General features: G+C 45.7%; 1 protein-coding gene across 1 annotated transcript in view; it reads left to right on the forward strand.

Annotated features, from left to right (window-relative positions):
* Positions 1–25,333, forward strand: part of SETD7 (SET domain containing 7, histone lysine methyltransferase) — a 428,942-nt gene that overhangs the window by 233,497 nt on the left and 170,112 nt on the right. Inside the window, exons 5-6 of the mRNA XM_069630897.1 lie at positions 19,802–19,883; positions 22,175–22,292. Of these exons, the coding sequence (XP_069486998.1) occupies positions 19,802–19,883; positions 22,175–22,292 (200 nt within the window). The remainder of the gene's footprint in view (positions 1–19,801; positions 19,884–22,174; positions 22,293–25,333) is intronic.

The raw sequence follows: 25,333 nt of genomic DNA on the forward strand, positions 1-25,333 counted from the left end.
CTCCCGTCACCGATTCCTCGGGCATCCCCACCCGACAAAATTGGCTCGTTTCACGCCATGATTGCCAGGGCGTCCAAGCTTTTCCAGCTCTGCTCCGAAGAGAAGAAGAAGGAAGGCTTTCTCTACCAACGGCGCGAGGCCAAGAGGAAGACGGTCCTCGTGGTGCCGTTGCTTGATGACATATGGGACGAGGGACTTGCTCTCCTTAAGAACCCGTCCACGATGCCTGCCAAGAGGGACCGGTATGAGAAGAAGTACCGGGTCCCCGACGCTGCCCCCTTGTGCCTTAGAGCGCAATCGATCCCAGATTCGGTCGTCTCGGAAGCGGCCAAGAAGAAAGCGGGGGGGCATCGGCTTCAACTACCACTTCCCCGCCGGACGGTGAGGGAAAGAAACTAGATGCCATGGGACGACGAATCATGTTGTCTGCGGTGACGACGATTAAGGCGGCCAACGCCCTAGCGATTATGGCCCGCTACGACAGGGAGTTGTGGTACAGGATTGCCCCCCCTGTTGGACTTCCTCCCGGACAACAAGAGGTCAGAGGCCCTGGCGATCCTGCAGGAGGGTGAGGTGGCATCGGACCACGTTATAATGGTGGCCACAGACATTGCCGACACCGGTTTCCGCCAATTGGGCAACGGCGTTTGCCTTCGACGGCGGGGGTGGCTCAAGGCGACGGATTTCTGCTATGACGTACAAGCCAAGGTTTTGGACATGCCCTTCGACAGGAACAACCTGTTTGGGAAGACGGTGGATGAGTCCCTTCAGGCCATCAAGACCAACACGGAGACGGCTCGGGCCTTGGGAGTTCTGCAGCAACGGCCGCCCTTTCAGAACTACAGAGGCAAGCAAGGTGCCTCCAAGGGATTCGGCGGCGACTCCTCGACGTACCGTCAAGCAGCCCGTTCCTCATCGCAAGAGACCTACAGGGGACGAGGCAAGTCAGGTGGATCTCGCCATCGTCGCCAAGGAGGCCAAGGCGGCAAGGCTGCTGCCTAGCAAGACTGAACCGGCCGTTGCGTCGGGCCCCCACCGAAGCACCCCGGTGGGAGGCCGGCTGACGAGGTTTGTCAGTGTGTGGGAGTCCATCTCCACCGACCGTTGGGTGCTGGATGCCCTGGCCCAGGGGCACACGCTTGAATTTCTAAAGAAGTGCCCCCGCATTCCTCCCGTGGCCAGGAAGGAGAATCACGTCCATCATCTGCTGTTGGAGGTGATGCTCAAAAAAGGTGCCATCGAGCTTGTTCCAAAGAGGCTCTGGGGCTCCGGAGTATACTCAAGATACTTCCTCGTCAGAAAGAAGACAGGCGGATGGCGGCCCATCCTGGACCTGCGTCGACTAAACAAGTATATCAAGGCACAGAAGTTCCAGATGGTCACCCTCCAGCACGTGCTGGGCAGCTGGAGGAGGGCGACTTCCTATCGTCGTTGGATTTGGAGGATGCATACTTTCATATCCCCATTCTAAAGGGACACCAAAAGTTCCTCAGGTTCGTGATCCAAGGACGGCACTACCAGTTGAAGGCCCTCCCATTTGGGTTGAAGTCGGCGCCCAGGGTGTTCACCAAGTGCCTGGCACCGGTGGTGGCACGGCTGCGCCTACCGGGGATCCACGTCTACCCCTACCTGGACAATTGGCTCATCCGGGCAAGAACAAGGGATCTCGCCGTCGAACACACAACAAAGACCGTCCAGCTGCTCACAGACCTGGGATTCTCCATCAACTTCCCCAAATCCCACCTGGTCCCGTCGCGGGTCGCACTGTTTCTGGGAGCCAAGCTCGATAGAGTTAAGCGACTAGCCTCGCCGTCGGAGGAAAGGACAAAGGTCATCCTGGGCAAGGTGCAGCGTCTGCTGGCCACGGACGTGGCCAGGGTGAGGTCCATCAAGTCCCTTCTCGGGATGATGTCCTCCTGCATATATCTAGTGCGCCTGTGCAGACTTCAGATGCGCCCTCTACAGGAGTTCCTCGACGACCGTTGGATGCAAGCGACGGGCAGCTTCGAAGACAGGATCTCTGTCAACGAGACATTCCGCCAGGCTATCTGGTGGTGGGGCATCCGCGCGCATCTTGCGGCTGGCACAGACTTTCAGACCCCAGCTCACCAGGTGACGGTGACCACGGATGCCTCCCTGGAGGGGTGGGGAGCGCACACGGGAGATCTACATGCGAGAGGCCTTTGTCTCCCGGAGGAGAAACCACTCCACATCGACATCCTGGAGCTCCGAGCAGTCTTCTGGGCCCTCAGGTCCTTTCTCCCGTCCCTCAAGAGCAAGGTGGTGAGGATCTTCACTGACAACACCACCACAATGTTCTACATCCGGAAGCAGGGAGGAACCAGATCCCCAGCCCTATCCAAAGAAGCACAGGACCAGATCTGGTTCCCGGACCTTCTGGACTTATCAGCGTCTCCACCAGTCAAATTGTAGATGGACGCGGATCTTCTCTCCAGAGAAGGAGGCGCCATCCTTCATCACAACCCGGAGTCGCTGAACTTGCAGGCCTGGCTCCTGCAGCACTAGAGTTTGGAGGGTACGATATCCCGGCTGACTGCAGCGAGGTTCTTGCAAAGGCCAGGGTGTCCTCAACTCTCAAGTGCTATGGACATAAGTGGAAGAGGTTCTCTGTCTGGTGCCGTACACAGAAGATTAACCCTCTACGGATTACGGCATCACAAGTGCTACCATACCTACTGTCGCTGGCCAAGGCTGGACTAGCTCACACTTCCATCAAGATACATCTGGAAGTGATCTCACGATAAACCAGAACTACAGGACGGCGTCCTTGTGGTCTCATCGCCTGATGAAGGAATTTATGAAGGGACTGTTCCGATCATTCCTGTCGGTGAAGGCTCTAGCCCCAGTGTGGGAGCTCAATGTGGTGCTGACCAGGATCATGGGGGCGCCATTCGAGCCTATGCATTCGGCACCGTTGAAGTTCCTGTTGTGGAAGACAATATTTCTTGTGGCCATCACCTCCGCACGGTGTGTGGGAGAGATCTGGCCCTATCCTGCAAGCCCCCATACTTGACTTTTCACGACACGAGGGTGGTGCTGAGGACGCACCCCTCCTTCATGCCCAAGGTGCCATCGGACTTCCATCTCAACGAGCCCTTGGTGTTACCAGTTTTCTTCCTGTCGCCTTCGTCGCCGGCCGAGAGGACTTTGCACTCACTGGATGTAGCTAGAGCGGTGAAGTTCTATGTGGACCGCACAAAGAGTTTTCGGAAGACGTCACAGCTGTTTGTGAACTTTGGACCTGTGAACCAAGGGAAGGCTCTCTCGAAAGCTTCCATTTCCAGATGGTTCTCCGGCTGCATCATGCACTGTCACCGGTTGGCAAACTGACCGTTGCCCAGCCGTCCGAGAGCCCATTCGACCAGAGCAATCGCTGCTACCACGGCGTTCCTATCTGGTGTGCCCTGCTGGACATCTGCAGGGCTGCTACGTGGAGGTCGACGCACACCTTCACGAGATTCTACTGCGTCGACCGGGATTCCAGGGAGGAGTCCAGAGTCGGCCAAGCAGTGCTGCGCAACCTGTTCACCTGAAGGTGGGCCTGGTGAGGAGGTAAGAGTTGCTTAATGTTGAGTTTATGTAATGCTTAATGTTGTGCCTTTGCCACCTCCCGTGGTTGTGCATGTGTGTACTGCTATGTATTCTTATATTCATGAGCCTGTGACTCCATGCCAGACCCCATGATGGAGAAGGAACAAGTTACTTACCTGTAACTGTTGTTCTCCAGCATGGGTCTGGCATGGATTCACATGCGAACCCTCCCTCCTTCCCCTCTACGGCTCTTCACTTGGTCATACTGCCACTTTACGTGCTACCAAATCTGAGGATGGCTGCCAGGGGAGGGGCTTAGGGAGAGGGCAGTCATTGGCTGGGGGCAGTATGACCCAGAGATCATTGATTGGTTACTACTAAGAAAGACAGATCAGAAACAAAACTGATACTGATTTTTTCTTTACCGAGGATTCCCAGCCTGACGACAGGGAATATTCATGAGCATGTGAATCCATGCCAGACAACAACAGTTACAGGTAAGTAACTTGTTTGTTCTGATACTTGTATATGCTTAGATTCACATGCGCCCACCCTTTCTCCCCTCTTGAAGTAGAAGGTGCATAGATGCATTTGTGGCTTGATCACTTCTTATCTGCCTTATTACATCTCACGCTACACTTCATGCTACCTCATGGGACCTCGACACGTGAAGCACCATGGGTACAGTGGACATCACACTAGGGATAGTATTATTGACACGCCCAGTCGACAACCCGTTTTGAGTTTCGAAAAACAAAAAATGTAATACTCCGTGACTACCACTAGATGTCGTCCTATGCATGGCATGTGAATGTAAGCAGATACAAGCCTCAGAAATACGATTGCGGTGAGTAATATATCCCAAGTATATACATATATATATATATGTAGGTTAAGGGGTAAAAAAAAGGGGGGTTGGAGTGTGGGGTATGGGTAGTAGTGAAGGGGGAGTGGGCATGGGGGAATCCCCCCATTTAAAAAAATGGAAGTAAAAAGTCAAAGTAATTTCCACTAAGTAAATTACTACAAAGTAATGTATTTTGTGGAAATGACATGGAACCTGTTCTGCTTTATTAGATCACATACACATTTAAAGGGTATTATATAGGTAAAGACATGTAAACTCCATACAGTTATAGTGATTCAGTGTTCCCATATGTACCTGAAGGTGGGCTCATTCTTAAGTTATTAACCCCTTCTGTGTCTAGCAGTTTCCACTAGTTTACGGTAGTTTTATCTGATAGCCACGTCATGCATCTCTACTATTCCTGATTCTCTACTGTCTGGACTCCCTCCCTTATTGTTTTCTGTCCAGCGAGACAGTGGAATATATTATGTTGAACAGCAAGTCAGGATGGACTCACTCACATCACTGCCATCCCAGCAATCCACTCTCACTGTGGTTCAGATTGTTTTTTTAAAATATGTTAAACTGTTGGAGGTGCTGTACTACTTAATCCATAACTTATTTGCCTCAAGGTCTCTCAGCTGATACCTTGACACTGCACCTTGGTTAAACAAGCCACCAATGTGGCCACCAACAGAACCCTCGACATTCTTCCTTTACATCCAGCCTTCCAGAACCTTGCATAGCACCATGACTTCTTCACCTCGGGCATATATAGTCCCTTAAATGTCTCACCCTCCGTGAAGTAAAAGGCTTTGCAAAAATATCTACCTCTCCTTGCTCTAATTCAGAGTATTGTTACCTCATCCTCACTAAAGTACTATATAGTGCCATGGCAAGCCACATGCTAATAACCCTTGGCTTCTAAGGAGTTTAGTGCCTAGTTTTCCCTACCAACCAGCTATGAAGGACATCTGTTACGGAAAATATTAACGAAGAATGGGAGTCGCTCACCACATTCTGCAAAGGAAAGTTTATTACAGCGGTGCATGGAGGCCAACGTGGCTCAAGCTGTGATAGTGTGGTCTGCCCCCGGAACCCCCGTGGTAGGGCATTGCCCCTTGTACCTGTAATGAGACACATGGACACAGGACTTCTCTCATCGGGCTCCCGGCGCACACTGGAAAACCGCAGGAACGCCCCCTTTATTTTAAACACACAAGCAATGGCTGAACGTTGCCGTCGCGCCACGTGATATTATCACAAAAGCCTTGCAGAAACCTCTTCAGAACATATGTACGGGGCTCCATAAGAAGCACCTGATGGACCTCAATGCTTTGCCATCACGCCCTGTTTCAAAGGCACTGCCCTTCACTGGATGCAGTGCGCGGCTCCTGTTCTTCTTGAACTTCACCAAGCCCATGCGAACGCTGTTGAACGTTACAGGGACACTGCCCCAAAGATGAAACCCGCTGCAGGACCTATTTGTGCATAAGCCCTCTGCAACTGCGCCTGTTTCTTTACCGCATACAGAATTGGGTGTTGGCAAACGGCCTGGGAGACACAATGGGGGCAGGGACTGAGCTCTGCAGCCGCAGAAGAGGCTAGCCCGTTAGGATAGCTCAGGGGGAAAGTGCTCACCTTGGAAACAAGACGACGCAAAGCAACACAGGTTCGATCCGCGTGTCCGCGGTTATAAACCTCTGGGTATTATAAATAACAAATTATGTAATATAAGAGGCATTGTTGGCGTTTGAATGTAATGGTCCCCTTTATTAAAGTGAACAATGCCTTACATTGAAGGGGCCCCTGAGGGGCCCTCGTGTATGGAAACAAGGCACAATCACCACACACAAACTGATACGCCAGACACGAGGTTGTATTCCCAAAAGCTAGGGTTTATTGCAAAGCAAATAGTCTCAGTTGGCCAACTGGGTCCCATGCCCCGCGACGTGTGTTTCCAGACCCCGGGGGACGCAAGAGAGAGAGAATCGTACAACAGTTACATATATACAAAACAAGCATCTTACAATCAGTGGTGACACATTCAATACCGCCCATATTGTATGTCCTTTGAACTGGGTCCGATGATTGACAATTGTGACGAGTATGACACCTTCAAACATTCATTTAGCAACAGTTTGCAATTTTGCGAGCCTACAGACACAAGTCTTTGTTTTAAAATTAACAATGCTTCTGTTTTTGCAAGCAAGCTGCGTGCAAGCTGCGTGCAGGGGAGAGACACATTCCAGGCCTTGCTATCTCTAAGTTTCTATTTGTGTACTGGGGGTCAACTTGCTCTCCAGGGCTCTACAGGGCTCAGGAAAGGGGGGCCGCAAAGAAGAGTATAATTCAAGCCATTTAATGTTCGATTCTAACATTTCTACTGTATTAACGAGGCTAGCTGGCACCTGTGTACTGATTAGAATGCCTCGCTGCTTACTTCCAAGGATTTGTGAGGGGGGAGACCGGGCATTTCTGTCTGGGTTGCTGCGTTATGTTTCGACATGTTTCTCGCAGCCTTGCGTTATGCACTAGTGGAGCAGAATAAGTTTTCAGCAAAGCAGTTTTAACAGAAAGCAAAAGAAAAACGTTTGAGGAAACAAAATGGCGATTTCAGTCACCTTAAAATGGCCGCACTTTAGTCAAGCTTATGACTATATATTTCTAATACTAAACACATGAGGCGGTTGGTCTTCGGCCAACAAAGTACATTGCCTTATGATTGAGGGGTGTCTACTTTTTCTGGACTGACAAACCCTCCTTTTGGCCTTATGCCAAATGCCTCATCCGTACATTGCATACTCTTCCGACCAAGTATGTGATTCTGATTCTGAATCTTGCACACTACTGGTCTCCTCCTCATTGTCATCAATATTGATTGTCATGAATTATTTTACTGTCTTTGATTCATCATTACCGTGAGTACTTGATTTAGTAGTGCTCTTTTTTTCTACCATCTGTACACACTCCTCGCTTATTTCAGTACATATTATGGGTAAGCAGTGTATGCAACAACAACATGTCTTGAATATTCCTAGCACTGCTACTAGGATCGCAAATAATTTCCATCCCCATGAGCGTAATACTTCTCAGAACCAGGAGCGTATGTTTAATTCCCAACTCCCTTCAGGGGGGTGAAGGTCAGAGCTTAAAAGGTGCAACTTTCTTATCACTTCGAAAATCGTAGGGGAGGAGTCGCTTACAAATACGCTACACGCTGATCCCACGATTTTGCAAACTCCGCCACGATCAACCAGGATTACATCAAGAGCCATTCTATTTTGGAGGGTCATTAATCTAATTCCCTTTTCCTCTAATGTCATATTGTATAATATATCTGTTGTCCCATTGATCGTTTTCTCTAAAATCCTCGACAGTTGTCTTATACGAGTTTATTGCTTGGCCCCAAAATGGTATGAATAATTTTGCTATGTCCTCTGCGATTAAACCACCTTCCTCATTCCGCTGTGGTCCTGACCTGGCCAATTTGGCTATGTCTGCTGTTTTTGAAAGGAATACCCCTGGGAACAAAAATCCCAAGTAACAAGTACCTCCCCAGTTTCTAGGTAACCAGGGATAGGCTTTTTCCCCACATATAAAATAAACAGGATCTCCTACATAAACTGGCGCTACCTCCTTGTCAAGGAATGTTATATTCATACATCTAGTGAATGTCCCCACCAAATATGAACCCTTCTTTCTCAGGCAATAGGGGACAGAGCGTGGACTGTAATTTACTGCATAAGATGGGGGCACTGTATCTTTATTTCCTTCTGGGTTCATTTGAAACGTGATTACAGATGATTTATAGGACACAAATAGTCTGTCTTGTCACATCACTACTGGTGTGATCGGCCGTGCTTTGTGAAATATAGAACAACCTACGGGTTTCATAATGATCTCTTCAAATTCATTCATATTTGTTCTATCTAGTCGACCAGTTTCACTTTCGTTCCATTTTCCATAATATAATGCACTCAGTGATGAGTAACATGCAGAACTCAATGGCAGGAGCTGCACATACCAACCAATTCCTTTACCACCATGCTGCGGTAAGTGGGCACATACCTAGCAATTATTTTTTCTTAATATGGAGTGGGTCATGTTCATTATTAGCAGTAGTGTGTTATTCCCATAACCTTATCTGTGTCTTTCTTCCATTGGGGACAGAGTGTAAGTAATTACATGAACCGGGCTTTCAGTATTGGAGATGTTTCTTACAGGCAAGAGCACTTCTAATGTGTGTATTTCTTCTAAGTACCATAATACCAATACTGTCGTTATTGGGGCTATTATACTCATCACACACATGACTATTGTTAAAATCAGCATACAATTTTTTCAGCAATTCTTTTTGTGTAACCTTCCAGTCTCTATGTTTAACTCATTATCAGCAGTGGTGCAGGAGGGGGCAAAAGCTTGTTCCGGCATTTTTCTCTCGCTTTCTTCTTCTTCTCCGACAATGTTCGTCGTGAATATCTCTTGTTGTTGCACTCGTTCGAATGTCAATAAGTTCGGTAATTGTCAACAGTCTATTCTGCCAGTTCTTAGCAGCCTGGATTGCTATACGTTGGGCAAGATCTCTGTGCATCTGCATATTGCTCAAAGAACTCCAGAGCAGTTATCAATTTCCTTCGTACCATGTGAGCCCCTCTTGTCCGGGAGGGGTGATCTGCACATGGATTTTTTTTAGCACCGAGGAGCCTCGCTTTTGGGCTGTCCGATTTGCACAACCCTCACGCCGCTCTCCTCTGGGCCTCCGGTTCCTACTTCATCCACAATAGGAAACAGAGGCTACAAAGATCAAAAGAAATGAAGATTTGATTACTCCTTCTTCCGGTTCCGCAAAGTATACCGCCTTGCTCCTGGTATCGTGTGATCAATGAATAGTGCGGGTGCACTTCCAGACTCAAGCTCTGAGTCAGACTTTCGCGCAATGGAAGATGATGGTGGGTGCCAAAGTGATGATGCAGATTTCGTTTCAGGCTGCGGCGCAATGTAAGAGGGTGGGCGCCAAAGTGGTACACGTTTTTGTGTCAGCCAGCAGTAATGCAGATTCTGCTGGACAACGTGGGGGTGCTCTTTGCCCTTCCTCTTTTACAGCAATCTTTTCAGGCTTCGTTTCAGGATCAGGTAGATTTTGTGGCAAAGAACTGGCAACCGCTTCTTTCGTTTCTGGGACCGCTGTCTCTTTCTGATCGTCTCGATCAGGCAGTTTTTCAGACGGTGACGGGACCTTTTTAGCGTGTGTTGCATGAATCCACGCTTTCCTTCCGTCTACACGAATGGCGGTCTGTGTTGTTAAAAGTATCAAATGGGGTCCACGCCACCTTGGTGCAAGCAATGATTTCCTCTCAAAGTTCTTGATCAGCACCCACTCGCCAGGTTCCAGTGCATGCCCTGGACCAGTGAACCTGATTGGTAATGCCTCCTGCACCTGCTGATGAATCAAACACAATTTTTGAATTAACAGATTACGATAAATGCTGAGCACAGGATATTCAAGCTCCTTTAGCCGCTTTGGCTGCAGTGCACACCAAACATTCGCCAGTCTCCCCATCACTATTTCATATGGGGAGAGCCCAGTTCTTGCCTGCACAGACGTGCGCATGCACAGTAACGCTAGTGGTAATGCGTCTACCCAGCTTAACTTGTTTCCTGCACAAATTTTACTTATTTTGGCCTTCAAAATGCCGTTGTGGCGTTCAATAAGACCGGCACTCATGGGGTGCCTAGAACAATGGAATCTCTTCTCAATCTGGAGACCTGCGCAAATCTGCAATATCACTGCGCCCACAAAATGCGGACCATTATCTGACCATATGACGTACTCCTTCAACATTACTTTTGCCGTGCTCATGGTGGTACAGTCTTTTAATGGATATGCTTCCACCCATTTACTGAATGCACATATAACCACTAGGACATACTTCAAGTTTTGGCATCTCTCCATTTCTATGAAATCAAAATGGATTACCTCAAATGGCATAGAGGGAGGGCCAAAACTGCCTGTTGGAGTCACCGTTCCCTTCCCCACATTGTGCTGTAGGCACGTGATACAATTCTGGACCATCCTCTTGGCATTTTTCTTTATGTGTGTGTTCTCCCATACTGTGGCTAGATGATGAACTATCTTCTTGGCACAAATATGAGTAGGGCTGTGGGCCATTGTGACCATTGCAGTTACATAGGAATTGGGCAGCATCCAATTTCTACTCTTCTTGTCCACCCAGCAACCTTCTAGATCTAATTCAGCAGAGTCCTCAGCCCACCCTTGTATTTCGTCAGCAGTTGCTTCTGCCTGCATCTCTTTAACAGTAGCAATCCCATTGTCTATCATGCAGGGCACTTCTTCAGACTGTACTGTTAACATTTTGGTATTCAAGTCAGTGGCAGTTTGCTTCGCAATCCTGTCTGCAAATGCGTTCCCTTTTCCCACTTTGCATGTTACTTTTTTATGCGCCTCGCATTTCACTATTGCTAGGCGCTTCGGACACGTAAGTGCAGACAGGAATCGTACAATCAAAGGGCCATGTTGAATTCTGGCCCCATATGATGTCAAGAAACCCCTCTCAGCCCAGAGTCGCCCAAAGTTATTAACCTCGCCAAAGGCGTATTGGCTGTCAGTATATATGTTTACACTCAGATTTTCAGAAATCTCACAGGCACTGGTTAAAGCTATTATCTCCGCTGCTTGTGCAGAGTTGTAGGGGATTCTCTTACTTTCTACAATACTCTTTAACGTGGTGATAGCATAGGTAGCAGTTGATGTACCATCAGGTAGTTTAAAACAGGAGCCGTCACAAAACATTTCTCCATCTGGCTCTTTTTGTGGGGTATCTCTTAAATCAATTCTTCCTTTTGTTTCTTCCTCAGTAACCATTAAACAATCGTGGGGAGGTTATTCATTTTCACCAAGTTCTTCCATGGGCAGTGGCTTTAATTCTGCAGTATTCAAAGCGCTACACCTCATAATTTGGATGTGTGGCGCAAAAAGGACAATTTCGTATCTAGTCAACCTAGCAGAGGTGAGGTGTTGCGTCTGTGTTCTATTTAATAGAACATCTATGGCATGTGGCACCATCACTATTAAGGTGTGCCCCAATACCATCCCTTCAGTTTTTTTCACTGACGCAGCAGCCGCTGCAACAGCTCGCAAACAACGTGGTAGTGCACACGCTACAGGGTCCAGCACGGAAGAAAAATAGCTGCATGGCCTATTTCTTCCACCTTGTTCCTGTGTTAGTGCAGCCAGCACGCAGCCCTCACTTTCATGTACAAACAGTCTAAAAATGTTCTCATAATTTGGTGTGCCCAACACTGGAGCAGAACACAGTTTTGAGCAAATCAAATGCTCTCTGACATTCTTCATTCCACTGCAAAGGCATCACAACATCCTTTTTTGTCAATTCCACCATTGGCTTCACAATCAATGCAAAGATTACAATCCACTGCCGGCAATAGGAAGCCATGCATATTATGGCTCTGACTCCTTCCTGTGTTTTTGGAATAGGCATACCAGAAATGCTTTCTATTCTCTCTCCAGTCAGTCTTCTCCCTTCTCTCGAAAGTAGGTAGCCCAAATAAGCCACCTCCTTTCGACAATATTGGAATTTCTTTAAGCTTGCTTTATGGCCATGTGCTGCTAAGTGTGTTAATAGTAAAACAGTGCTCTTTTTACAAATCTCCTCTGTATCTGCAGTGATCAATAAGTCATCTATATACTGTAACAATACACAACCTGCCGGTAATTCTAGCATATCTAGCTGTTCTTTCAATGCTCTGCTGTAAATACTCGGATTCTATGTGTAGCCCTATGGGATACGTGTGAATGTAAATGATCGTCCTCCTAACGTGAAGGCGAACAGATATCTGCTTTATTTGTGTACTGGAATACTGAAGAAGGCATTTTTCAAATCAATCACACTAAAGTACTCTGCCGAGGCAGGAATCATTGTCAAAATTGTGGTGACGTCTGGAACCAATGGGAATTGAGGATCTACTACCTTATTTAGTGCACGCAGATCAATTATGAAACGATATGGTACCTCATTACCTCCTTTCTTATACACCAGAAGAATGGGACTGTTACATGTACTGCCTGTAATCTCTTCAATCACCCCCAATTTTACCAAATCCGAAACAATGCTTTTCAATCCTTTCTCTCCTTCTGCTGAAATGTTGTACTGTGGAATACGCGGTAACGTTATTCGCTCTTTTGGAGCAATCTTCACTGGCTCTATCTTTAAGCATCCCACATCTTTGTCATTCATCGCCCATATACAAGTTGGCACTTCACTCAATTCTCCTGGCAAAGGCTTGGACAAAAATTCAGATACCGGTACATTATGTGGCAAAATTGTCAAGAACACTCCATCTGGCATACAATGGATAACTGCACTTAGTTTTTTCAATAGATTTAACCCTAACGCCAAAAGATTTTCCCCACAGTTTTCTGTTAAGAGAAATGGACAATATTCAGTGAATGGACCTAATGTCACTGCTACTTGTTGGGACACTGGATTTATTACTGGGGTACGTGTGAACCCTACTGAAATATTTCTTGGCCCTGACAGTGGTATTTCTGGAACTAAGTGATGATCTATCGAGCACTTTTGTGCCCCTGTATCTACGAGAAAGCTATGCTCTCTATTCCCGACTTTCATTTCTACGTAGGGTCCTTTTTGATTCACGGGAATAGGCACTGGTTCCGACCCCTGTCTTGGGCTGTCCTATTGAGGGAACAACACATCATCCGATGTGTAATCGCTGCTGTTATTATAGTACACATTTGATTGTGTGTCAAAAATGTTCCCGCCCCTTCCTCTATTTCCATTTTGCGTATTCTGATGGCTCAGATCCTGAGTAGAAGCAGTTTGATTCTGAGCTTGGTTCTGATTTTGGGTACCATTCCCTTGGCTATTTTGGTGCTGCTGCATGTTATTTCTATTTTGCCCATTTGTTCCTGGATGCCCCCTATGCTGTCTTCTCTGGCCATACCCATTTCTATTTTGCAGATGTGGACTTTGCGCTCGCCAGTGACCTTCCTCTCTGCAATACGCACACTGATTTAGTCCCAGAGGCCCTCCATGCATGTTCGAATTACCTCTGCCTTGTGCATTTCCTCTCCCTCTATTGTGTCCCGCCACTTGCTGAAGTAGCACCCTTGTTTTCAAATTCGCCCTATCCTTCACCTCTTTTTCTTTCTCTGTGTTCACTCTGTTCTCATAATATTGGGCCATGTGCAATACGTCGCTCAACGTTTTTGCTTGCCATGCACTCTGATGTCATTATTAGGTTTTGGATAGGGAGTATTAACCCTCTCACATACTTATCGGCAAATAATCTTTTCCTGCTTCTGTGCTTACATCCTGTCCACTAAAATCTGTAAATACTGCCTCAAATCTATTAAAATAATCTGTAGCTAACTCATCCTTGCCCTGAACGCATGCAGTCAATTTGTCCCATTGAATTCTTTTTTCTGGAATAATTTCTTTCAATCTTTGTATTATCCGTGCTGGTAATGCCGCCATATTTGCCCCCGGTTTCCCTCCTGCTTCTCGCTCCTTATCCTCCACTACTAAATTCGCCCAAGTGGCGCCATAGGCCATTTCGTCATCCACTTTTCTGATTTGCTTCCATATGTCTGCTGGCAGAACTACTGGGAATATTAGATCTATATCATCCATAGTGAACATGGACGATCTCAAATAGGACTCTATTTCCTTATAGAATCCCGCCGGATTCTTTCTTATATCGGGAATCATCTGTTTTATGTTATTCACTTCCTGTCTGGAGAAGGGGACGTGCACATATTGTGCTGTATAATGTGCTTCCGTTACCCGCGCTGGTGTGGTACCTATTGCAGGAATCTCTACCTTTGGTACAAACGTAGGTGGGACTTCTCTCATGGGAAATACTGCACTCACTGTTCCTCCCCCTTCTCTCGTATGCAATAATATTCCCAAATCAAGTGATAAGGCTGTTTCTCCTGTTCCACGTTCTAATGCTCTCTTATATACTGCCATCATTTCAGGGGGGCTAGCTTTCTTCTCATCTATATCTTTGTCTATCAAATATTCAACCATTGCCTGCAGTGCTTTTCTTTTCATTGGCAAGGGGTATTCATCAAATATCTCATCTATTTCCATTGTGGGGATACTAGGATCTGAAATCCATTTTAACGCCTCTCGTATACATACTTTCAGTTTATCACTTGGCTGTCTTGGCGACAGCAAAAATCGCTGCTGTATATATGGCACCGCCGCTTCCTTCCTATCTCTCCTAATATCTTTACTCCTATGCCCCGGTGTGGCAAACATTTCAGCATATTCATCATCAAGTTCATTCTTAAATTCAAAAAGTCGGTCTACATGTTCTCTTATTTCCTCATCTCTCTCTCTACAATGTGCTAATACATTCAAATCCAACAACCGTTGTGGCGGTAGCTTTTCAATTAACTGTTTCCATCTCGCCATTAAATATTCCCCCATGCATTCCAACACTACCTGTCTTTCATTGCTCCTCCTGAAATCATACATCGAAGTCAGCGTCGACGTTTCATCATTCCCGTCTATATACATCTCTGCCTGTTCTTGCAACTCTCGTTTTCTCTCCTTGCTGATCGCACTACGGATCACTCTTGCGCATCCACTTTGTCCGGACCCTTCCCTCGTTTCAATCATTTCAAGTTCAATTATTGGATCGGCAGATGGGACAGAAATGATCTCTAGGGAGGGAGATGCAGGTAGGACAGCGGGAACGGGAAGTGACTGTTGCGGCGCTGACTGGCTAATGGGAGGCGCTGATTGTGTGGTCTGTGGCTGTGCTGGATTTGATCAGTAGGGAGGGGCTGAGCAACTGGAGGGGGCTGAGCAATAGTCACTGACACAGTCTTTTTAGTCTCTTCCCTTGGACCTCGCTTTGTATCAGTCAATATTTTATTTATCAATTCATCTGATGAATGCAACTCTCGTTGTGGGTATATTTTTTCTATACTCAACTGATCGCGTCTATTTGACTTTCTCAAACTATCATTCCACTCCTCCTCCTCCTTTTCTTTCACTCTCTCTGCTCTTGACTTATGCCTGCGCGCATGTCTCTCTCTACTTCTCCAACAAAGCATAGCTTCCCTTCTCCAGTCCCTAAGGATATCAAATGCTGCAGGGCGTGTTTTCTTTTTCATCAACACCTTCTCCAAGTTATCTATTCTCGTAATCTCAAAACTCCCATGATTCGGCCACTGAAGATCTTCCTCTTTTCTGGTTTGCCTATGCCAAGTCTCACAAAACATTATCGCTCCTAAACCATATTTCACATACATCTCATACGCCGGCGACCCCACTGGTGGCACAACCTGGCCAGTTCCCAAAGATTGTCTACCGCAGCGGAAAAAACCCTCTAAAGTGGACAATACCCCAGGCATGTTTTAACCTTACCCTCGGCTAATCAACCTTATGCTGGGTGTTTGATTTTGCAAAATCAACTCTCAACCAATATCAGGGTTACTTTGAATCAGGCATGACTCACCTGATCAGTCAAGTCGTCTTTCAAGACGCAATTCATCCGTATACTGATGCAACCAATGATGTTGTGTCTGCGTATCTTGGCTCACTCTGCCTCGTTTTGGGACCCTCGCCTCCTTGTTCTCTGGCCGGGTGCATCGATCAGGGATCAGTTGTGTGCAGATCTTCAAAGGAGTCTCTCATCACTTTCACAGGGGCGCCCCAGACACCTCTTGATCCCGGCTCGATCGTCCCGTCCTCGCCGTTCTCTCCGCCTTCCTTATTTTACAACGTACATGATGGAACAAGTGGGGGAGGGTCCCTATTCGGGTGCCATCTTGAAGGGGCCCCTGAGGGACCCTCGCATATGGAAACAAGGCACAATCACCACACACAAACTGATACACCAGACACGAGGTTGTAGCCCCAAAAGCTAGGGTTTATTGCAAAGCAAATAGTCTCAGTTGGCCAACTGGGTCCCACGCCCCGCGACGTGTGTTTCCAGACCCCGGGGGATGCAAGAAAGCGAGAATCGTACAGCAGTTACATATATACAAAACAAGCATCTTACAATCAGTGGTGACACATTCAATACCGCCCATATTGTATGTCGTTTGAACTAGGTCCGATGATTGACAATTGTGACGAGTATGTTTCACGGCTCGCTCCCTTCGCTCCCGTTCCCGCCACTTGGGGGCATGTTTTGGGGTTTATTCCCTACTGGACATTTCCTCCGAACCTTATGCTACAGTGCTGTGATGAATTGGGAGCGCTAAAACCTTATTTTCCAAGTTACTTCCCTTCCGGATCCATTCCAGGTTTTTGGCAGCCAGCATGCTACTTTAATCTAATGACTATGCTTCCCAGAATGCCTGGATCACTGCTTCACCTCCTCCCTTGCAGGACAAGGTTGGGTGGAGGATAGGCAACACCTGTGGCTGCAGGTGCAGCAGGCGGCACACCTGAGGGGTGTGCTTGTTAAGCAGCTTTAAAAGCCTCAGTTTGCTTCAGTCCAGCGCTGGTCATTGTTGCAGTGTTCCTGTTGTGACTGGTCCCTTGTTCCTGGTTCCTAGCTTTTGTGCCTAGTTCCTAGTTTCTGTTTCTTGTTCCTCTGCCATGGATTTCGAATTTATGTGCTTAATTGATTTCTGCTTTCTGGATTTCCCTTTCTATCTTCCTCTGTCTGGAGGCAGCCTTTCTCAGTGCTTTACCCTTTGATGCAGCCCAATTTGCTTGTGTTCTCTATTTCTTTGATGTTGTCCTTTGCTACTGAAAAACTTGATGCATTAGTCTTTCCCTTTATAGATTTAGCTTCCTGCCTTTTCTCCTTGGATGGGTGGGAAAGGTTTCCTTTTGTGATATCATTTTCCCTGCTCCTGATCTTTACTTTCTATTGGGATCCATTCCATGTTTTCCATTGCACTTCTGCATTTATTTCCCATTGATTATTAGGTGTGGGTGCTGTTGTAACTAGCTCCTGTGTGAATGCCTTTTGTTTTCCTCACTATTCTATAATCACAATTCCTTCTTGCCCCTTGACTTGGGTTTTATGTATTTAGTTATCCTCCACCCATTGCTGTTATAGCCTTCTGGGTCCCTGTTTGATCAACTGGGTTTGTGGGTTTACTGACATTCAAGTGGTCTTTCCGGTCCTCGTGAGTACTGTTTCTAAATTCCTTATTCAGTATCATCCAGAGTGTCAGCTCACAGATCCTGTCCTTGCTTGCCCTCTACGTGGGCTTAGCGCTGTCAGTATCTGTAATAGCATAGCGGGTAAGGAGTTTGCCGACTTTCCTTTCAGTCATAAGGAGGTTCTAAGTGCTTACCCCACATCCCTTTTCATATATTGGTATTATTGTTTCACTCTATTTGCACTCCTGGGTTTTAGTATACACGAGTCTTGGGTATTGTATGCACGTTGTTAGATTCAAAGTTGTTCACTGTGCGATTCCGTGCACATTTCCCTTGCCATATTCATTGCCTTCTTCCTTTCTTAACAGTATGACACCTTCAAACATTCATTTAGCAACAGTTTGCAATTTTGCGAGCCTACAGACACAAGTCTTTGTTTTAAGGAACACAATGCTTCTATTTTTGCAAGCAAGCTGCGTGCAGGGGAGAGACACATTCCAGGTCTTGCTATCTCCAAGTTTCTATTTGTGTACTGGGGGTCAATTTGCTCTCCAGGGCTCTACAGGGCTCAGGAAAGGGGGGCCGCAAAGAAGAGCATAATTCAACCCATTTAATGTTCGCTTCTAACATTTCTACTGTATTAACGAGACTGGCTGGCACCTGTGTACTGATTAGAATGCGTCGCAGCTTACTTCCAAGGATTTGTGAGGGAGGAGACCGGGCATTTCTGTCTGGGTTGCTGTGTTATGTTTCAACATGTCTCTCACGGCCTTGCATTATGCACTAGTGGAGCAGAATACGTTTTCAGCAAAGCAGTTTTAACAGAAAGCAAAAGGCAAACGTTAGAGGAAACAAAATGGCGATTTCAGTCACCTTAAAATGGCTGCACTTTAGTCAAGCTTATGGCTATATATTTCTAATACTAAACACATGAGGTGGTTGGTCTTTGGCCAACAAAGTAAATTGCCTTATGATTGAGGGGTGTCTACTTTTTCTGGACTGACAACATGGCCCACTTGTTTCAGTGCACGTGCTCTGTGCTGGCATCTGGGAGGCAGCAGTTTGCAGTGGTGCTATCTATCATGAACCTGCCATAGATATCATTGTGTCTTGTAAGCTTGGGAGGTGTGCCCATATTCATGATCAAATGCAATTCATTTTATTGCTCCTTGCCCCTTAACCGCAAAAAAGCTGTCTCTTATGGAGATTTACTGCTTGAAACTTTTCTTAACTCTGCCTTTGACTGAAAGCGAAAAAGACCGATTTGGAATTACTGCTCTGTGACCGCACAGAGCGGTCATTCTAAATCGAACTGTCAGCCCCTGCCGCACACGAGTGTGAGTGTCTGTGTGTGTGTGTGTCTGCGTACGTGTTTGTCTGCTTGAGTGTTTGCGTGTACGGATGTGTGTGATATGATATGATATGAAATGGCATTTATAACGGGCCTGTAAACAAGTGTTTCTAGGTGCAAGCGTGTGCGGACTTGGTGTGTGTTGTGCTGGGAAGGGCGTGGCAAAGGGATCATCTTGGGTGAGGGGAGGGCATGTCATATTTCCGCATCTTAAAGCCGACACAAAAAATACCACCAAAAATCGGTCTTTTTTGTGTTCAGTCTTTAAAATGTGGTAATATCATATAGAACCTTATCAGCATGGTATAGTGTGGCATGGTATGGTATAAGACTTATAAAGTTCAAAGGAGCACCTTGAAAATGCATCCTGGCGCTGAACAAGAAAAGAAACCATAGGCCAAAAAGGCCCTTTGGAGGAAAAAGGAAAGTCTTTAGATTGTGTCTGAATTCCATAAAGTGTTTGGTAAGGCTGAGACTAGTTTGCAAGGAATTTGGCATGAAGTTTACTTGTCTCATTTTGACAATGCATGTCCCCCACAAAACTCTTGACATGAATTGACAACCCCTGACAACTGTGTGACGTTAAAAACAATGATCTGGTTCAACATGCTTTTTATTTGACTCTCTCCACCAATGTTGCAAGAATTATTACTGGGCGGATTGAGGGGAGGGTGCCACGGTGTTCTTAAAATAAGTATGGTTTGGTTTTTATGTTATATGAGGTGGGTCCATCCAGCGTAAGTACACAAGTCAATAGATACAAATGGCTTCTGACTGTGGCTTTTTGCATCCTGGGGCATTGAAGATTACATTTCCTGTGGATGTTTTAAATACTAAATAGCCTAATGAAACAGGTGAATGTCTCAGTGTGGTCAGTAAAGTTAATTATTTTATCGATTTCTTTTTTTTTAGGCGCACTTTTCACTTTTGATAAGTCTACTTCATCTTGCATTTCTACAAATGCACTTCTTCCTGATCCTTTCGAGTCAGAGAGGTAGTTTTATTAACTAAGGATTTAAAATTTTCAAGTGTTATTTCCATGTCTACAGTTTATTTAACCAGCGTGATTATCAAGGCACGAGTTCGCCATAGCACAAACAACATCACTGAACTTTGCATGATTTACACTGTTCTTAGGGATCTTCAAAAAAATGAATTCTAAATTTTTACCTCTTTCAAAATTCATTACCCAGATAAGTATGCCTCTTATTGTATGGGTGTACTGCACACTAATTGGCCAGGCTTTTTTCGTCTGAGTGTTGTTATCAACTGGGTGAGCTGGAGTGGCATTTATTCAAGATAACACATGCACTCTCGCCATTGATGAAGTGAGAACACACTGCACTAATGCAGTGGGTTGGCTTCCTAATCCTCAATTCCAAACAACAATTTCGCATGAGAGGCTATGCCCTTGAATATTAATTCACATTTCTCCAGGAATTTCTCATCTGTATTGCTTTTGAGTAAAAATCCACCATTGATACATTTCCAGAACACATGCCAACTCATCAAATACCAGTTTGATCATCCCTAATCATAATGTAATCAAGCAGTTCAAAATGCTGTCATATTAATCACAGTAATGTCTTCATGAATGGGCAATAGAGTCTGTTACCATTCTGCCTAAAGAAGGCCTGTTTGCTTTGATCGAACCAGTAATTCAAAATGGCTGACTATATCTAAGGATAGAGTGTGCACTCCTAATTATTTTCATGATATTGTACTCAGTCGCAGCAACATTTCTAACATGCAATGCATCTACACCGAAGCCCGTTTATGAACATGTGTGCATGTATTTTGAACTACATACTAACACCTCCTCATTTGTTAGTCATTTCTCTGGTTTGGAAGCTCCTTCAAAGCATGCTGGCTTGCTTGGTATTTCTATGTATTACGCGGGGTGATCCTATCATACAGCTGTGACCGATTGGAAAGTGGGATTCCGAATATATACGATAAGCTAAGGGTGATGGGACTAGACTCCAGGCATGACTAGGGGGGATACAGCTGCAGCTTACAAATTTTGAAAAACGAACTCTAAAGAAGTAGCAAATGATCTTGTATGGGAGCAGATACTTATTACACAAGCTCGTTATCGGGAGCGATGCATTGCATGGGAGTGTTGGCCGGAATGCTCAAACGTGGCTCAGTACGGTACTTTTGACAAAGGGTTTCAAGTCTGTCCGCCTCCGTAAATTCATTTAGGGGGTGGGCAGATTGATTACAACCCTCATCGCAATAGATTTCACTTGGCGTTGCGTTATTCTCAAAATCTTTTTTCCGGCTAGTCTCGAAAACACCAAGGGCCTAATTCACAGAAGCATTTTATAATGGCGCAATCCCATTGGAAAACGATATGTGAATCAGGCCCAAAGAATCTAATTTCCAATGAGCACTTGAGGTAAATGGAAGGCGTAAGTGGCTTTTCTGCCTTTCATTCACATCATGCCTCATTTTCATGCATTTGTATGGCAAAGAGGAGGGGCATATCGAACTTACGATTACGCCGTTCCCTTCCTCTCTGCAATACAAATACACCAGCATTTCCGGTAGCGTACCTTTTCATGCTGGCGCAAATGCTGTGGATGCCATAGAAATCCATTGTAAATGCTGGTGTTTACTTTATTTTCATGGCAGAGGGCAAAAAGGCAGCGTGCAAGTCCGTTCACCACCTTTTTCCACTCCCCTTTTTCACTCTGCCGTGCAAATGAGGAACATTCGGACACAGGAACCTGTGCACGAAAAAAAGTGTAAATGTAACGGCTCCCCGCCGCTGAATTACAGGAGACTCAAAAATGCACTCCAAATATGTGTACTTGTCAGCACATTTTACCATCTTCTCCCTGGTGAAGACATAAATCAAAGATGTTTTTGAATGGAATCTCCTGCCATTAAGATGTATTTTTGCCTTAGAAAACCCTTAACTGAAATCATGGAAGGGTTTACTTTATAAAATAAAACACATGGATGTAAAGAATAAGAAATACACCCCTTGGCCGCCTTGCTGTCCCACTTCCTCAAGCAGTGAAATCTTACGGTTCACTGGGCTGCTTTAATTTCTTTGCAGTCACTGATTTTTCTTTAAGCAAACCCTTCTGATAGTTCATATAAGGGGGTTCTAAACCAATGTCATTTTTCGGTTTGGAGTGGAGCTCTTTTGTAACTGTCTAGTGTGGCTATAGCTAGCACAACATGGATATTGGATTATGCATAAGTAGTTGTACTTTTTGCAGTATTCATAAAATGATTTGATGTGTCCCCCTCTTGCCCTCCTCTCTGCTTTAGGGTCTATGTTGCTGAATCTCTTATTTCAAGTGCCGGAGAAGGACTGTATGCTAAAATGGCAGCTGGACCTAATACAGTAATGTCATTTTACAACGGCGTGCGTATCACACATCAGGAGGTAATAACTACAACCCAGTTCCCTGCAAGTCTTTTCTTTATTTCTATGTCACATATTCAATGCTAGTGGGGCTGGGGCTGTCCTTTTAAAGGGAGACAATCTATGTTATAAAAGATACATTTTAAAACTAAGTAACAAGGGTTAAACTGATGAATGGCTGAATAATTATGCAAACATTAAGGCAGTATAGAAACCTGGCACAAATAATAAACTAGCCTGAACAGCAGTTGACAAAATTGCCAAAAGAAAGACGCTAACAGTTCCTTGACATCACAAGGACGAGTCAGCAGCACTCACATGCTCTGTGATGTCATTGAACCACAGCACCTCTTCATAATAAAAACAAATGCAGGACAGTTTTCTCTAAAGTACAAATAGTGTGATGCCTCCTTCCATCAGTCTTGCGCTTTTCGTCTGCCGCCATGCATTTCAATGTTCAATCTCATGATGCTGCCCTTTCCACAGGTGTCTCACACCTCAAGTATAAGTTGCCTTGTGACCCATTAATAAGCATGTTCTATGGCTATGGCCCTCCCTTTCATTCTCATCTACTCCCTCCAAACCGCTTCCTCCCAGTGTCTCAGCATGTTGCACGTTCCCTGTCTTCCTACTTGAGATTTCTTACGAAGACGCTGGAACTACTTTGAATCTGGTGTGCTCATGCTTGTTAGCACCTGAATACATGCCCACTGATGAGAGATTTACTTCATGGTGTGGGGTGGGGCCGGCACTGCATGAAATCCTTTCTAAGTCCTACAGTGATAAATACTTATATTAATTGCATGGGAATCATAGATGGCTTTTCCAGATTAAGGAATGAGGGAACAGAATCATAAGATGTATTAAGACAACATTGATGGCGTATGCACCCTAAAAGAACATTAAGTTATTGCTAACAATAGACAAAACTGCTTTTAAAATTGTGTATCCGTGCATCTGTGCGCCATCTGGCATCCCTCGCTAGCTGCGAGGCAGTCACTTCCTGGCTTCCCCTTCTGGGCCCTCCCTCCAGCCCTCCCACCACCTGTGATTGGTCAGGCTCCTCCTTTTAAGATACCTTACTAGGGCAGCACCTTGCCCATGCAGCCCCTCGGGTAAGTGCCCCGAGGCAAAGGACAGCTCCTGCAGAAGCAGTTCTAAATTGTGTTTGCCAGTGTTCACCGGTGGACCCTGCAGCGCAGCCATTAACCAGCACCGACTGACAAGGTAAGCAAGGTGCGGGCAGGGGGAACAGCTATTACTGCTCCCTATTAAACTGTCCCACCACTCTTATTACTCCTATTACCAATAAGCTTGTAGTCTGCTGCACGTCACCAACAGGTGTATGTTATCCATATCTAGCATTTAGGCCAATTGTGTTAGTTAGCCATATCTGGCATTTAGGCCAGTGTGTTAGCCATAGCTGGCATTTCAGCCTCTATCCAGGAATCTTGAATCTAGGTGTTTTGCATGTGCTGTTGTGTCTGAAACATAGGTTTCTTTAGCTCTATCCACAAAACTCGAATGTAGGTGTTTTTCATTTGCTGCTGTGTTTCGAAATGCAGGCTTTTTTCCCTCTATCCAGGAAACTCGAATCTAGAGATTTTGCATTTTCTGTTGTGTGTGAAACTTAGGCTCTTTTCCCTGTATCCAGCAAACCTGAATCCAAGTGTTTGGCATTTGCTGTTGTGTCTGAAATTTAGGCTCTTTTCCCTCAATACAGGAAACTCGAATCCAGGTGTTTTACATTTGCTGCTGTGCCTTGACATGTAGACTTTTTGAATTCTATCCAGGAAACCCAAATCTAGGTTTTTAGAATTTGCTTTTGTGCCTGAAACCTAAGCTCTTTCCCCCCTATCCAGGAAACCTGAATCCAAGTGTTTTGCATTTGCTGCTGTGTTTTCAAATGTAGGCTTTTTTTCTATCTATCCAGAAATCTAGACCTCCTCCCCTCCATCCAGCACCGTTCTCCCGGCTCTAGGTGCTCCACTGCCTCTACTGGGTCCAGCCTGAGCTGCACTGTAGAGCTACAGCTGTGCTTCGAATGAAACAGCAGAACTGGGTCTCCACATAGTGAGGGACCACATCATGATGTGCTCCACTACGCCCACAAAACTCAGAATCTAGGGATAGTTAGCCCAAAGGATAAGCACACCTAAGGCACACACCCAAGAGTCACCAGCCTCCTTTGTCTTAAAATCCCCTCCCTACCCAATCTGATAGCTATCAGACCATATGACTCCCCAACCCCCAATCACACCCCCTCATCCATAACCACAGGCCACCAAAAACCACAAAGAAGCTGAAGGACAACTACAACCCAAACAAAACACAGGAAAGTGTTGCCAGCAGGCAAGCGACCCTGCGACCGAAAGACAATAACGCAAACTCATTAAACTAGTAAACTCCAAAGGACCACAAGATGCCACAACACAGAATGGCACGATGTGAGAGAAAACTAGGAGAAAGAATAAGTCAAATGGAACCACACCATGGCACCATGCCAACAACCACAGACACAACAATGGAACACACACTGATAAGCATGAGAGAAAATAGAACAAACTCTAAAAGAAGGGAAAAATCTTTATACCCAACACCATACCCCACAACGGACCACCCACCAGAACAATTCACATCCAGCAATAATGCTAGACACTCCAGCAAGATACTAGGACTACACATGAAAAGACCAGAAACATCTGGAAGGAACAAGAGGTAAAACGACACCCTCACTCCATGTATCACCAAAACCCTAGGGCACAAACAGCAACTGAAAAGCGATACTTAAGATGAACCAGAAGTCGTTAGGAAGCCAATATGAAAAACCTACCAGATCTACTCAATGACAGAACAGAACCTACTGAACACACCTCACATCCTGAGAGCAACAAGGAAACCAGCCAATAAGACCACCATAAGACAAAACCAAGAACAAAACAAAGCACTGCAATCTAATCAAGGCAAGATCAATGTCCAAACATGCTACAAAGATCTACGATCTACTCTATGATGGTGGAATAGACATCTTATTCATCAGAGAAACCATGTTAGATGACAAC

Source organism: Ambystoma mexicanum, chromosome 6q, assembly GCF_040938575.1.
Source record: "Ambystoma mexicanum isolate Mex_15411 chromosome 6q, UKY_AmexF1_1, whole genome shotgun sequence".
Classification (NCBI taxonomy): domain Eukaryota; kingdom Metazoa; phylum Chordata; class Amphibia; order Caudata; family Ambystomatidae; genus Ambystoma; species Ambystoma mexicanum.